General features: G+C 40.7%; 1 protein-coding gene across 7 annotated transcripts in view; it reads right to left on the bottom strand.

The window, feature by feature from the left end:
• The window catches only part of CPEB3 (cytoplasmic polyadenylation element binding protein 3), a 185741-nt gene that overhangs the window by 138870 nt on the left and 31390 nt on the right, over positions 1-15481 (bottom strand). For 6 of the 7 annotated variants that reach the window (XM_032432500.1, XM_032432501.1, XM_032432504.1 and 3 more), the window contains exon 2: positions 11949-12955. In XM_032432500.1, coding sequence (XP_032288391.1) covers positions 11949-12944 — 996 coding nt within the window. In that variant the 5' untranslated portion in view covers positions 12945-12955. Of the gene's footprint in view, positions 1-11948; positions 12956-13177; positions 13292-15481 lie in introns of all 7 variants that reach the window. The other variant, XM_032432499.1, reaches the window with a different exon arrangement.

Below are 15481 nucleotides of genomic sequence, written 5' to 3' on the forward strand. Positions count from 1 at the left end.
AGTAGTTAATTGGTTACAAAGCTAAACAAAAAAAAAAAAACTCAATTAGCAGCCAACATTGTTTCCATGTGAAACCTCAAGGTCTAATGCACTTTTCTTCAGTGAGTTACAGGTCTATCAGAGATCTAGGCCAACTGCCCCTACAGCACAAACCCCCAACTTCTACCCCCTCCCCAAGTTCTACTCTCTACTCTCTTCATTAAGTTCCAGTTTAGGAGTGGGCCTTCTAAGGTCATAGCAACGACAAAGAAGTGAATGGGAGAGTGCAAATGTTCCTCTGAGATCATTTGTATATTAGCAATTTCTTAAAGTCAATATTTCTAAGTTGTACTTCCTATACCAAAATGAAACAACATCCCTCTCTTGAGTCAAAACTTGCTGGCCCATTTATTTATTAAAATACAGAAGCATCTACTATAGTTGAAGCTTTGCTTAATTGACTTTCCAGGTTAACCCATGAGTTACATTTTCCCTATATAAAATGCCCATTGTATACTCAACACCTGTTATGGGAATTAACCAATAAACTTCCGTCCTATCATCTGTCCTATCAGATAAGCTGCAAGCTTACCTAGAGGTGGTGGGTTTGTCCCCAGCCTTTTTAATGCTTGTGATACTGTAATTATGTGATTTAATTTAATATACATAAACCAATGAAATAAATGCCAAAAATTATTTGTATGATGAAAAGTATTTTTGAATGTGCTAGAGAAAGCTAGATTAAAAAGGAGTTGGGAAGGACCTTTTTATTTAGAAAGTTCTTAAAGTTAGGCAGAATTTGTGAACATATGAAGAGGGAGAAAAATTTTATGAGACATCTAAGTTTTTCAAATTTTTTAAAGGTTTACTGGGTGCCATGTAGCAGTGCACTTACTCTAAATCTAGGATTCTTAACCATTTTTGAGTTATGGGCCTCTTTGGAAATTTAATGAATAGTACAGCCCACCTTCCTCCCTAGAAATACAAATGAATAAACAACATACAATTCTGGTGGTTCCTACACCCTGGCCCAATTTCCTTTCCCCTCCACCCTCCAGCCTTCCCCAAAGCACATCTCCTTGTGGCTCTATGGATCCTCAGCTTCTAAACTTTTTATCATGTATACACCCATTAAAAAACTAAGCACCATATTAGTATAGCCAACTAAATTCCATAAGGTCTAATCTCAACTTTGTTAAGACCTTCATGATACTTCAAACTGGCTAATAATATCCACTACCTCTCAAGTGAGTTTATTCAACTTAAAAATAACAGATTCCAGGTTTCATTTCTCTTATTGCCTGTGATCCCCCCATATGATTGATTGGCTAGCAATTCCTTGTAGTTCTTTGCAATGCCAGGCTGTAGCTCATAAACAAGATGACTAATCAGCTAGCATACACTCTAATTTTCAGGGTACAATAAAAAAAAAAAATCAGGCTAGAATCAGAAAAAGCTCTTGACTTAGAATGGTAGTTATTTCTTCTCTCAGATTTAGTGTTCTAATAAGTAGTCCACGAAGTAATCTATCTTAATAAGGTTTTCCTTCCCACACATTGAGAGTCACACAAAAGCATGGGTGGATAAGAGATGTCAAATCACTTGTTCAAATATTCCCAACACACAGCTTTGCCTTCTGAAGTTCCTCCACTCTAAACCCACCTGGCTTATGAGTCATGAAAATTCTAATCTGCCACTATTGAGCATTTTCACCTCTAGATCATTTTCCCCAGCTGCCTAAACCAAAACCTAGGAGTCATTCTAAACTCCTCCTTCTCCTCTCTTCCCCACATCCAAGCAATCACCAGTCCTTCCAGTCAGCCTCCTAATTTACTTCTCAAGTCTGTCTTTTCCTCTCAATAGCTTTAGGTCCTTACATGTTAACTGACTTCCCTGCCTGTGTTTGGTCCCTGACAATCTATATCCCAGAATAATCTTTCTGAAACAAAGATGTGATCACTTCACTCACCAATTTAAAAGCCTTATAATGGCTATCTTTCTCAGCTTAAAAATCCTTCAATGTCCCCACTGGACAAAGTTGAAGGCAAAGAATGCTGGAATGTCCTTGTGATCTGGTCCCTTCTGCTTCTTCAGCCAAATTTTTCACTTGCCTCACCCCTATCCTGAATCATCTGCTCTCTCAGCACACCATATTTTTTCTTACCTGTATACCTGCTGTTCTCTCTGTTAAAGCAAATCTTTTTGCTGCAACTGTCCCCTGGTCTGCCTATGGAACCCTTCCCGTTCAGCTCTAAATAAAGCTTTAAAATGCCCAAAGATCTTTGTGACAGTATTATGTTTAATAGTTAAAAACTGGAGGCACCTGGGTAGCACAGTTCCGTTAAGCATCCGGCTCTTGATTTCGGCTCAGGTGGTGATCTCAGGGTCATGGGATCGAGCCCCAAGTCCGGCTCAGTGCTAAGCCTGCTTGAGATTCTTTCTCACTTTACCTCTGGCCCTCCCGCTTGTGTGTGCACGTGTTCTCTCTCTTGCTCTCTCAAATCAATCTTAAAAAAAAGAATAGTTAAAAACTGAAAACAGGGGCGCTTGGGTGGTTCAGTCTGTTGGGTGTCTGCCTTCAGCTCGGGTCATGATCCCAGGGGGCTTCTGGGACCACGCCCCCCCCCCCCCCCCAGCATCGGGCTCCCTGCTCAGCAGAGAGTCTGCTTCTCTCTTTCTCTCTCTCTGCCTCTCCCCCTGCTTGATCTCTCTCTCTCTCTCAAATAAATAAAATCTTAAAAAAAAAAAAACTGAAAACAACCTAAATCCTCCAAATATAAAAATGATTTGTTAAATTACAATGGATTCCCGTGATGGAATATTATGCAGTAATAAAAAATGTTTATAAATTAATGATATGAAAAGCTAAAAAATATGGCTATAAAATTGCTTACACCGAATCATCTCAACCATATAAAGTACATTATACATTCACATAAAAAAGAGATAATTGGCAGAAATGCACCAAAACAACAGTACTTATCTCTGGGTAATAGGATTATGAGCAATTTTTTTTTCCCTCCAGTTTTAAATGGTAAACATGTATTACTTCCATAATCAGAAAAACTGAAAATATTTTAAACTCTGAAGACTTTCCTGGAGACTTCTCAACCCACAAACACACATACATACACAAGAATTTAATCATTCCCTCCTCTGATTCAAGTACACACTCTCTTTGTTGTGTATATTACACACTATTATAAACCTCATCATCCTATATTTTAATTCATGTTCATCAGGGAGATGTCTGACAGGATTTGGTTCAGCTTTAACCCCTACTGCCTGATCTCTCATAGAGGCCGGTTAAATGTCTAGAAAATGAAATTACTTTTACATTGCTAGCTACATGCGAATGACCAATAAATGCCTAATCAGTCATTTTTAAATGCCTAATCAGTCATTTTTAAATGTAAATCATTAACACATTCAACAGATATTTACCATATGCCTAAAATATCCCAGGCTGTCACAACCCCTGCAGACACTGCAGTGAAAAAGGTCCTTGCCCTTGTGGAGGCTACACTCTAGTGTGGAGAAACAAAACAAAATAAAGCAGCTCATTTCATACAGTGACAAGTGTTACGAAGACAATGTGGGATGAGGGGAATCAGGGAAGATCTGCGGAAAGAGTGCGACATCCAAGGCATACTGAAAGATGGTGGGTGACAAGAGGCAAGCAGGGATAGTAAAACAGAAGAACTGGGCGTGGAGTCAAAAGACCTAAGTTTCCATTCCTGCTCTGTCACCCACTAGTCAGGTAATCTTCTCTGAGTCTCAATATTTCTAAATTAGGGATGACAATCCCTAATTTACAAGAACATATCAGGATTAAATAAAATAATTTACATGAAAAGGGTGAGACAGTACTTGGCATTCAGGGCTCCCTGTGTTTTTTTAGGTGTATCTATTTGGAGAAGGACATCAAAAATAATACAACACCCAAAAGCTGGAGTACATGGATTATGACTGTGAGTGAAAATGTCAAAAGAAACTCAGCAATGGGGGCGCCTGGGTGGCTCAGTCGTTAAGCGTCTGTCTTCGGCTCAGATCATGATCCCAGGGTCCTGGGATCGAGCCCCGCATCGGGCTCCCTGCTCAGTGGGAAGCCTGCTTCTGCCTCTCCCACTCCCCCTGCTTGTGTTCCCTCTCTCGCTGTCTCTCTCTCTGTCAAATAAATAAATAAAATCTTTAAAAAGAAAAAAAAAAAAGAAACTCAGCAATGTAAATCTCATCCCTTTGATCAGAGAATTCCGTAAAAGATTTGTAGTTAATAAAAATACTGCATATGCTATCCTTCCTATTTATCTGAACTCAGGATTCTACTATTGATTACAATTGCTTTAAACAACAATGTGGCAAAGAGTTGAATAGTCTACCCACAAAAGCAAATGCAAACACATAAAAACAGATTCATATCCAAAAATTGTCTCTCAGCCTTTCCCCACAATCTCATAAACATTACTGATCCTCACTATTTTTAATCCCCTGCAAATCTCAGTTATATTTCTCTCATCCAAAAGAGGAAAGGAAATTTTCCACAGCAGATTGCAAAAGAGAGATGCTGGGCACATTTACTTCTTGTCCTTTTTAATTGCTGTGTATCTGAAACCTAAGAACCAGGTCTCCTGGACTTGCAGTAGGGGGTTAAATTGTCAGATATGAAAATGTTTCCTCTGAAGTATTTCAATCCCTAATTAGTCCCCAAACTCTACCATATATTTCAGATAGAAAGTCTTTTGCCCTTTACCTCTCTGCTTTCCAATCTCACATTCCTCAAATGAATGACTGACTGAATGGGCCTACTACAACCTACTCTTTGTCAACCTCTTAGACCAAAGACTTCTGAATATTTCTAAGTGCTATTGTCAGAATTATTCAGACCCTCATTCCGGTCAGTTCTAGTATTAAATAACTTGATTTGAGACATCAGGAACAAAACAGATTACCATGACAGGATAAATTAACTCCACAAGAATGAGTTGATTAACAGTCAGTAGGTAAAGAAAAATTTAACTCGTTAGATGCAAGCTAGTGTTCCCATCTACTGGCTGCCAAAATCTTTTATGTCAAAACAAGAACTCTGCTTGCTTTTTGGCATATCAAACCTGCAAACAGAATCACAGCCCAGAAACTATCGAATGTCCATTAAGTCTGGGAACACAGATAATATTTTCTATTTTTACAAATTGAAGATGTCCTTTATGACATTACATACATCCACGTTTCCACATTCTATGGACAGCTTATAGAGAAATGGTACTATGGCAAATCTGTCTCAAAAATATTAAATATGCTATATTATAGAAAAAAACTATAGCACCTTGTGTTTAAATGTTTATTTAGTCATTTAATGAGCAGCTACTGTCAGGTGCTTGTGAACTTCTAGACACTGGTTCATTCGGCAGCACCGACCATTTAATTAATTGCACTGAGTTACTAAAGAGAGGGAGTTATTTTTTTTCCTCTTGTACTTGATCTTGACTTTGAAATAAGTCTGAATGCTTAAGAAATGAACATACTTGGCTGTACAACAGTCTTACCCACACAAAATTAGTACACAATGTTTCCTTCCCTTCATGTGTATTAATTCTATGATCATCTCAAATGATATAAAGGCTGTTCGGTGCCCATTTCTGTTTCTCTCCTCTGAAGTATGCCAACAAGGGTTCATATCATGTATTTATTATTTTTGAGAATTATGTAATAAAGCTTCTGAGGAAAGAAAAGTAGGCTTGATTCCAAGATACTACTTTATGATATTATTTTTGTTTAGTAGTACCTTTCTATTTCAAGTTAAGTCAAGATGCAAATATTAGAATGGTTTCACATTAAGAAATTTACATGCCCAGCATCTGTAAAGAACACTAAAGGATATGAAAACTAAATGTAATAGAACCAAAACATAACAGAACCCCCATGCAAGCCATTTACAAGGAATAAGGACCAGCGGTAGAAAATTCCTCATTGGGCTGGATACTACTGCAAGCACAGCAATCTCTCCAGGAAAGCCCCTTCGAAGTGGTGGCTATATTCCCCAACTCTCAATATCCAAACTTGTGGCTCTATACTGAATTCTATCTCTGACAACCACACTGGCCCCTACAGAGAGCCAGGCATCACCTTCCGGAAAGTGGTGATAAGGAGCTTCAAATTAGAGCCTTTGTAGCTCCAGAACTACCAAAATCAACACTGGTAGCAGTCGGGAAATTAAGCATTTCTCCCATCACCAATCAAATGTTCACAGAGCAAGGAAAACGCTTACACTTGCACTGGTGAGTCAACCATAAGCAGAGGCAGGTAGTTACAAAAAGCAGGTAGTTACTGCCTTTCTAGGTCAGGCAGTCACCATAATATACAAAGAGCCTTTCATTACTCTTCCATCCCCGCTGGATACATCTTTCCAGCCCGTCTCCATTTCCAGATGCCATCAACTAGTGTTTAACTCTGGACTACCGATTATCAACAATATTTCTTCTATTAAACTGACTATAATTAGAGGCAGCTAGGCAGGCATCTAAGAGCCATAACAGTATCTAATTATCTGAACACTTTGTACACATTCTCTCAAAAGCAAACCCAGAAGATGGGTGCTCTCTCTCCATTTTTGCAGAGTGGGAAAAAGAATCATTTGATAAATGACGTGACCCAATCATCAGTGACAGAGCTGTGGCTTCGACCAGTGTCTTTCTCATTCCAAGCTTCATGGGCTGTCCACTACTCTATGCTCCTTTCCATCTTTTTCCTCAGTAAAATCCACATGACTTAATCAAACTTTTCATATTGTAGAAAACAAAGCTATAATCTTCTGACACGTGTGAATCAAAACACTACAAAACTCACCTGAGCAATGACAAGTTCCAAATGGACAAGCATTGCGCCTTATGTAGCCCTTGAAAAACAGCAAAATAGACACCAACCAATGGAGAAAGCTATTTAAGCAGAAAATTGTGTTTTACAGAATATCTAAAACCATCACATTTCTGAGGGTATACTTTTGTATCAACTCACTGCAAGGTCATGAAAAGTTTAAATCTAACTACTTTTCAATACGCAATATTAAAGTATACAGTTTATATTACTAGATTAGTTTTTAGTAGCATAGAAAACCTTCTAATATTTTCTAACCAATCCGTCTTTTAAATAGAATATAGATAATGTGGCTTTGTTGGCATTCACAGTAACCATGCCATAATAGGCTCTGAAACAGTCTGTGGGGTTGGGTGGACCTTACGTGGTTTTGCATTAGAGCAGTAGTTAACAAACCAACTACAGAAGAGTCTCCGGTTTTAAATCTAGGTCATACTATCCTTGGTCAAAAGTAAGCATAACTAGATAATTTATACTACTTCCTAAAAAGATGGTTTACAAAAAAAAGGGGGGGGGAAGCATAGACTGGTTGAAGATATTACTGTTTCCTCAAAATTTATTATGAATAGGTATATTTATTTTTTTAAATAATCTATATTCCTCGGGCACCTGGGTAACTCAGTGGTTAAGCATCTGACTCTTGATTTTGGCTCAGATCATGATCTCAGCGTCCTGGGATCCAGCCCTGTGTAGGGCTCTGAGATGAACATAAAGCCTGTTTAAGGATTCTCTCTCTCCCTCTTCCTCTGCCCTTCCCCATCCTCCCTCCCCTATGTTCTCTCTAAAATATATAATAATAATAATGATCTATATTCCCATTAATTCATGTAAGGAATTTGTTCCTCTGGTACAGATAACCCACTAGCAAAATTAACACTAAATTACAATTAACTAGACTTATGCCAGAAAATATAAAATCTGTATAATTACTTTCAATTTGGGGTGAGGGAAGACAAGAGGGTAAAGGCAGAGATGCAGAAAAAAAGCAAAACACAATCTGAATTTTTTCCAAAAATACAATATTCAAAAATACATAAATTAAGTAAATAAATAAATAGGGGGATATACTGACTACTGTTGCAAGTAAGTGGTAGTAAATGTACGGGCACTATATTTTTCTTCCTCCATTTCCAACAATACAAATTTTTTTAAAAGCACTATTTCCAGGGTATATCATAAGGTCAAGTACAGATTCAGCCCAGTCTCCTGCTTCTACACTACAACGTTAACTGATGTCCTGGAGTTATTATACTCAAGGTATTATAGTGGAGACTTGGCTCCAGAGGCAGACTGCCTGGCTTCAAATCTCAACTCTGCCAGTTACCAGCTGTGTGATCTTGAGCAAATAAAGTAAATGTATTAACTCTCAATTTCTCTGTCAGTATAATGAGGGTTATAATAGCCCTGAACCTCAAAGGAGATCCAATGAGGAATTATAACTGAACTGAAGTGTTTAGCACAGGGCCTGGCCCATAAGTAAACTGTGGGTCATCAAATTGTTACAGTAACCAGAGGATACCTTCAGACAGAAAAAAAAAGACCAAATAACATTATATAGAAGTTTACAGTTATTCAGACTGCACTGTATGAAAAATCAGTGATCCATACTATAAAATCATACAGAATCTCCAGGTACCATTACAATAACAATAATTGTAGCCCAACATTTATGTGGTACTTTACTTTGGATCAAGCACTGTGCTAATATCAGGTTTCTCACTTGAACTCATATGAAGCAAGGAATTATTATTATTCCCATTTTACAGATGAGGGTCAATATGTATACATAATTTGCTCAAGATTACAAAGCAAGTAACTGGCAGAGTTGAAATTTGAACCTAGACAAAGCCTGCTTCGGACAGAAACTACCCACCCAAACTTGGGCAAGGAATTTCACGTATTGGGATTTCAATTTCCTCCTTTAGAAAATGAACAGAGCTGTGGAACAGGTATTCTTAAAAGTCCCTTCTAAACTCCTCTGGATAAAAATGCTATTTAAACCCAAATTTACTACATATAGAAAACATCTCTGCTTTGGTCCTTTTACATACGTAGGCTTCTCTGTCTTATATAAATATAGAATGATGCATATTTATAATTCCCCCAGTGGAGTGTCTCACTGTTCCTGAACCCGTTAGTGGGAGGTACATCACCAAGAGGCATCAGCCAGAAAGAGAACCTCACTAGATAGTTTCATAACTAAGTCCCTTTGAATGGAGCCCAAAGAGAATCTGACTTAAAATGAATTCTACCTGACACCACTAGTGCTATAGGGAAGTTAAGTACACACATCAACAAAATTAGCCAAACCCCTAGGACTGGAACTATGTCACTCTACCTCTTAGGACCTCGGTTTCCTTGTTTACAGATACGAAGTGGTGTTTAGATACAAGTAAACCTGAAGGAAGCAGCCACCCCAACTCAGGGAAACCAATCAACTTTGTTAGAATTGAGGGAAGGGGGTAAGGAAATGTATAGTTTGGAAAACCACATTCAAATACAGTTATTGCTTTTACAATATAAACCACAGAAGTAAAGCTCCAAAAAAATCTTTTGTGTTGGGTGGCAAAAGAGAGTGAAACAACACTGAGGGGATATGGATTTTACAAATACATATTAAGATATATTAGAGTAGATCACTGTTGCAAGCCCCTTTTAGCTCAGAGTCTGTAAAATAGTCTCTAGGACTACTTAAGATATTTCCTCCCTTTCATAGAAAAATGATTTAAATAAATGCACAAACATGTAAAATTCTAAACACAAGACTCAAGGTGTTTTGTTTTTGTTTTTTAAACATGTGATATACTTAACACAAAGTCTTATAATATCCTAACCCCAAACTAAAACACAACCAGGTTACTTCTAATCTGGTTCTAATATTGCTTCAAAACCCTGAAGCTCCATTTTAAGTAAGACAAAGATGTGAGACATAAAGTCCATGTAATTTTTCCTGAGGCCAAATATATAAAACTCATTTTTTAATAAAATCTCTCCTTGCACAAGTCTTTTGGCCATCTTTGCCTACTCAATAGCACCACCAGGGATAAAAAGACAAGAAACCAAACTCAAACCAGTCTGTCTGGCTCTCATTAGCATTGCTGGTAAATGGTTTGCTGAGAAACAACTGGCAATCCATGCACTACTTGTCAATATCAGTTTGGGGGAAATTTTATGGATTTAATCTCTCCCCAGCCCTCACTTCCAGAGATAATTAATCAAAAGCTAGTTGTATTCAGATTCAGTGCCTAGAAAAAGGTAACTGATGTCTATACGGTCAGCTCTCACCTCTAAAACTCCCACTCAGATTTTAGGTTATCTTCTAAGATGGACTTGGATAGGGAGCATCAAAATGAAAAGAGGAACTGTTGGAAAAAGAAGGGCTCTCCTACCAAATGCAGCCTCCCTGTTCTATCCCCTCAGCACAAAAATAAGCACATAGAGAAATTCCAGAAAGCAGATTCCTCTTTTTCTCTACCAAACTAATCCCATCTTGCAGTGTCTCTTCATTTTATCAAGACAAACTTTAGAATGGAAAGAAATACACCTTAATATTAAAATCTTCCATTCCTAAAGGACCCCTGTGAAAATTTGTTAAGATTCTCTCTCATGAAAAACTCTCATACACACAATTTCCAAGTTTCATGGACCCCCTTGAACTGTCAAGGTTAAAAATCCTTGCTGTAGCCTAGAGAATCATGTGCTTCTCAATAACCCTATCTCCTTCTTCATGGATGGGAGCCACCCCAAACGTCACATCTGAAATGTAAAGAACAACAAAATGAAGGTTCCAATTGCACCTGATGCTTTAAACTACCTCTGTCAAATTTCGGTTCTGCCATTTTTCAGCAATGCTCAAAAGATTTGTTTCATTTCCTTGACTACCCCAACTGGGTCTTATCCAAAGCCCTCCTCTCTCCTTCCTTTCTTCTCTTCTTTTTCAGCTGAGCTTAGAAGCTTATAGCCAAATCAATTTGTAAGTGAAGGAAAATGTTTGCCTGAGAACAAAAGCCCCCAGTGAACACTCACCCTCACCACCCCTTTCCAACTCAAGATGTTCAGGACACTGCCAACCGATGTGGCCGTGGGCTGGATCAGAAAACAAGAACAGAATAAGGACACTCCATTCAACCTTTTTTTGTCTGGGGCACTTCCTGGGTTTTTCACTGGTATTTAACACCAAGACACAAGGCTCATTTTTCATTAAAGTTGCAAGACTTTCACTTTGCCCAGTTTCAAATGGTGTAATTGATCTGCATTGTCTTCTTAAATAACCCATCTGAAGGACACTGCAGCTTTAAATATTTCAGTGCTAGCTAGCAAATAGACTCCATTGCAATATGGCTCTGAAGGTCGCGTCCTATTGTCTCTTTGCTCTAGAAAAAAACAATGTCTAAGTCCTTCTTCTAGGTAACATAGAAAGGGTTACCCCTAGAATTTCCACTCTTCCAACTCGTTCCCTGAAGGAGTTCGGGAGTTTACTGGAATCTCACACTCATAATTTTCCCGGCAGGGGCAATATGCTGATTGCTATTAATGATGCCAGCACCTCAGCGAGACATAAACACATGTGTTCACATTAGTTTAATTGAGCATATGCAACTGTCTGAAATAGCACCACTCAAGGGCTGTTAACCTCTTTAAGAGTAGGCCCAGGGTAGTTTGGGAGTGGATGGCTTTCAGGAGGCCCTCTGAACCCAGGATTGCATAACCTGAAATGTGTAGCTACTTAAAATGACAGGAATCTCAGCCTACTCATCCTGGGACCAACCCAGCACCTTGCCATACACTTGCACCTTTGTCAAAGGTCAAAATAAGACGCACGCACACGGTGAAGGAAAAATATACCAAAAGAAAAAGGCCCTTTTCTATCTTATCAGGGTGCTTAAATATGATTCCTCAAACAGTCACAATGTTCCCCCAACCTTGTCCCCGGCACTGGAACAGCCCTGGTGAAATGGAGGCTTTCGAAGCGGACAGGGGGGCTGGACATCGCTGCCTTTTTTAAAGAACAAGAATCAATGGACGATTAAATAGCAGGGAAGAAGGGGCAAAGGGAGCGGGGTAGAAGGAAGGTGTGTGCAGGTGCACTGGAGCATTACCTGAAATGGCAACAGATTGTTACCATTATCCGTCCGGAAAGCGTTATCCTCCATCCAGGACTTGGAGGTGAGCGGGGCCGCGCGGGGGAACTTGGGCGGCGCGATCACATTGCTGGAGAAGGGCTTTTTGAGTGGTGAGATGGGGTTGAGCGGTGAGGGCACCCCGACGCCCACGCCCACGCCCACGCCGACCGCCCGGCGAGGGTCCCGTCCCGCCGGCAGGCCGCCCCACGGGTTGGACGGCGCGCTCCAGGCGGCGTTCACACTCTGGTGCGTGTTCCAGCTGGACGAGGCGGACGAAGCGGCGGCTGCGGCCGCGGCGGCTACTGCAGCCGAGGACGAGGACGGCTTGCTGGTCATGATGGGCTGGTGGCCGTACGCCGCGGCGGCACTCCTCTGCGCGTAGGGCGCCTGGCTGGGGCTGGCGGGCGAGCGGCGCTGCTGCGGGGGCTGCGCCTGCGGGGGCTGCGCGGGCTGCGCGGGCTGCGGCGCCGGCGGCGGCGGCTGCTGGTGGTGCTGGGTCTGCGCCAGGCCGAGCTGCGGAGAGAAGGTGCCTCCGAAGACTGGGTTGACGTGGTGCGGGAAGTTCTGGAAGAGCATGGTCCCGTTGACTGGGGTGATCCCCTGGAAGAAGCTGTCCTCCACCGCGTTCGTGGTGCCCGTGGACCAGGTGCTGCCGAAGGACGGCGACAGCGACGCGCCCGGCGCCGCGGGCTCCTGCGGCGGCGGCGGCTGCTGAGGGGGCTGGTGGAAACTCAAGCCCGGCAGGAGCGGCGATTCCATCTGCATCTTGTCGGGGCCGTTGGGGGCCGGCGGGGCCGCGGCGGGGCTGAGGGCCGGCACTGCGCTGCTGTCCTCCGGCTTGGGGGTCTCTGAGGAGAGGGGCGTGGACGGGGCTTCGGCTGCGCTGGGTTCGGGCTGGGGCTGCTGCTGCTGCCGCTGCTGCTGGGGCTGGGGCTGGGTTTTGCTTTTGTCCATCAGTAAATCATCCTGCATGGTTTGCGCAGCTGAAACGGGAAAAAAGAGAGACGCGTTATTGTCAATGTGATCGTTAATGCCCCTCGCTAAAGCGGGCGGGTGTTTTCCTTGCGAAAATCCAGTGCCACCGCTACTAGCCAATTGCAATGCAAATCCATAATCTCCCATTTAGAAGAACAGGTCGGGCTGGGGATGGGGCGGGGGGGGGGGCTCGTGCAAGGTCTCTAAAAATACTGTGAGAGCGTCTTCACCCTTTCTGATGTCTTGGTTCCTTTTCTGTATTAGTGAGAGATGTGCTTATAAGACAGAAAGACAGCAATTTCGCCACGTCTCTTTTCCCTTCACCGGAACTCAGAGCGTTCACCCTGCAATGAGAAACTGATTCTGGTTCCTGTTTTTTCCCAAGCACCACCCTCCCCAGTTATTTGCATACGTCAATAAATACTGCTGCGTCCTTCAGCAAGGTTAAAAAGACACCGCACACGACCCTTTCTTCCCCTTTCCGTGCTCGGCACTTTAAAGAAACAGCAGTCTTATCCCTCTTGATTAGCAAACTGCCTTCTTGCGTTGATAATTGTTTCATTTAGCAGCAGCGAACCACGAGGGAGGAAATCCTTGGCATTTGTTAGGAGGAGGACTCAGCTGCACAATCATTCTCTGGCCTCCCAGTAGCTGCAAGCTACTCCATTTTGTTAGGAGACATTAAAAAAAAAAAACACCGTTTTTAAAGAGGTAAAAATCTACTGAAACGTTTGTAAGCGCTTGCTTCTTGTTACACTCTAAGGATTAGGGTTTTTCTGCTTATTCTCCAATCTTCTTGTCTCCAATTCTGCCATACAAGAAATTTCTTAGCTTCTCAGTGGTTCAGGTATCAACAGGAGCCTGAGAATTTCTCTGCAGCGTGGAGAAATGTTCTGGTTGGATTTGAGGTCAGAGAGAGCGAAAGACAGAGACAGACTGACTGTGAGATGGGGTGGGGGCGGAGCTTTAAAAAAAAATCCCCCTGAGATTTAAGTAGAAAGTCAAGATACTTTTGGGGTTGCCAGATTTTCATTTTTGAATCCTCCTGATGCTGCCTTGGTCACAAGACTTTGGCAAATTTAGAATCCATTCTCTTATCACTGGTATTAGCAATGAAAGATTATGGTTTGAAGACCCTGAATTACCATATGCTAGCAAAAGTGTTAAAAATAGCATAGTACAAAGTCCCAAATTCTCATACATTGTAATTATAGTGCACTGCCATCACTGCTTCATTTAGCCATATAAGGAGCGTATGGTATTTTCCATCTCTCATAGAAGGGCTATATTCACCTCTGCCATACAGCCTGTTTTCTCATTCAAGGATAAAAACAGTAATCATTCAAAATCAGGAGATTTCCATACACATAGTTATCACTGAGTTAGTTCGTCCTTTAGAACATGTTAATTGTTTTAAATATATGAATATTACAGTGCTGAGACCCTAAAAACAAATATTTTGAGATGTTAAAGGAGGATATGACCAAACATATAATTATTTTTAGATGATGATTCAGTATGATCACAACAAAGTTGTTAATATATTTAATGCAGTTACTTAATTAACTCAGATACTTGGAGAAGCATCTTTCCCAGAACACTTGTGAAAGGACATTCAGAATCACACAGAAGCTCTGCCTTTGGACAACCTCATGATAACTGTCATAAAATAAATGTATTGGAAAATGGAGGTGCCATCACTCTTAACTACTAGGCAAAATATGTCAGATCAAGAAATGGGATTAAAGTAGTACTATTTTATTAAAGACTATCTTTAAAATGGTTAATCTTTAATTTTAAAGTTTCATACACAAAATAGTGGGCTCAAGGAAATGCTTCATAGCCACCTCACTCTCTTCTCTTCCCTCCCTTCTAACCCCCCCAAACCCAGCCCAATATACCTCACAAATTGCCAGCTACTACCAATAAAACCTACATATTGATTTTATGTTCCTCAGTTCCCTTGGTCTAAAACAATGGCTTTGATCAGTATTGTAAAATATGACACAAAGAGGCAAGCAAAGCTTGGATTCACAACAGCACAAAGTTCTATCGCTGCCAAAGGAAATGGTCATAGAAAGAGACATTTTCATACTTGGTTTAAGCAGTGCTGCAGTAAACCATTATAATCTGGGATCTGAGTTGCTTCCAGTGGGCTAGAATTATCTTTACAATAGCCATATCATCATGGCTGAAATATGCATTTGATTATAATTTTAATATCACTTAGCTTTCCCGATGCTTGTATCGATGCTTTTTGTTAATGCCTTCAGTTTAGACTACATGCTCTTGATGGAAAAATTAATGCTATACTATAGCAAAAAAGCTAAAAAGTAAGCTGGACTCAATCTTTTATGAAGGCTATAATTAATATATTTACTGAATTTAAAAAATTTTATCATACCAGGAACACCCATTTCTCTTCTCAACACTCCTTAAAGAGATAAATTTCACTTTCTGCATAAATTCACTCTGTCAAGGTCAAGACCCATCTTTAATAAATAAGACCCTTTTAAACAAAAGGAAAGCAATAG

The sequence above is a fragment of the Phoca vitulina genome, unplaced genomic scaffold, assembly GCF_004348235.1.
Source record: "Phoca vitulina isolate PV1807 unplaced genomic scaffold, GSC_HSeal_1.0 scaffold48, whole genome shotgun sequence".
Classification (NCBI taxonomy): domain Eukaryota; kingdom Metazoa; phylum Chordata; class Mammalia; order Carnivora; family Phocidae; genus Phoca; species Phoca vitulina.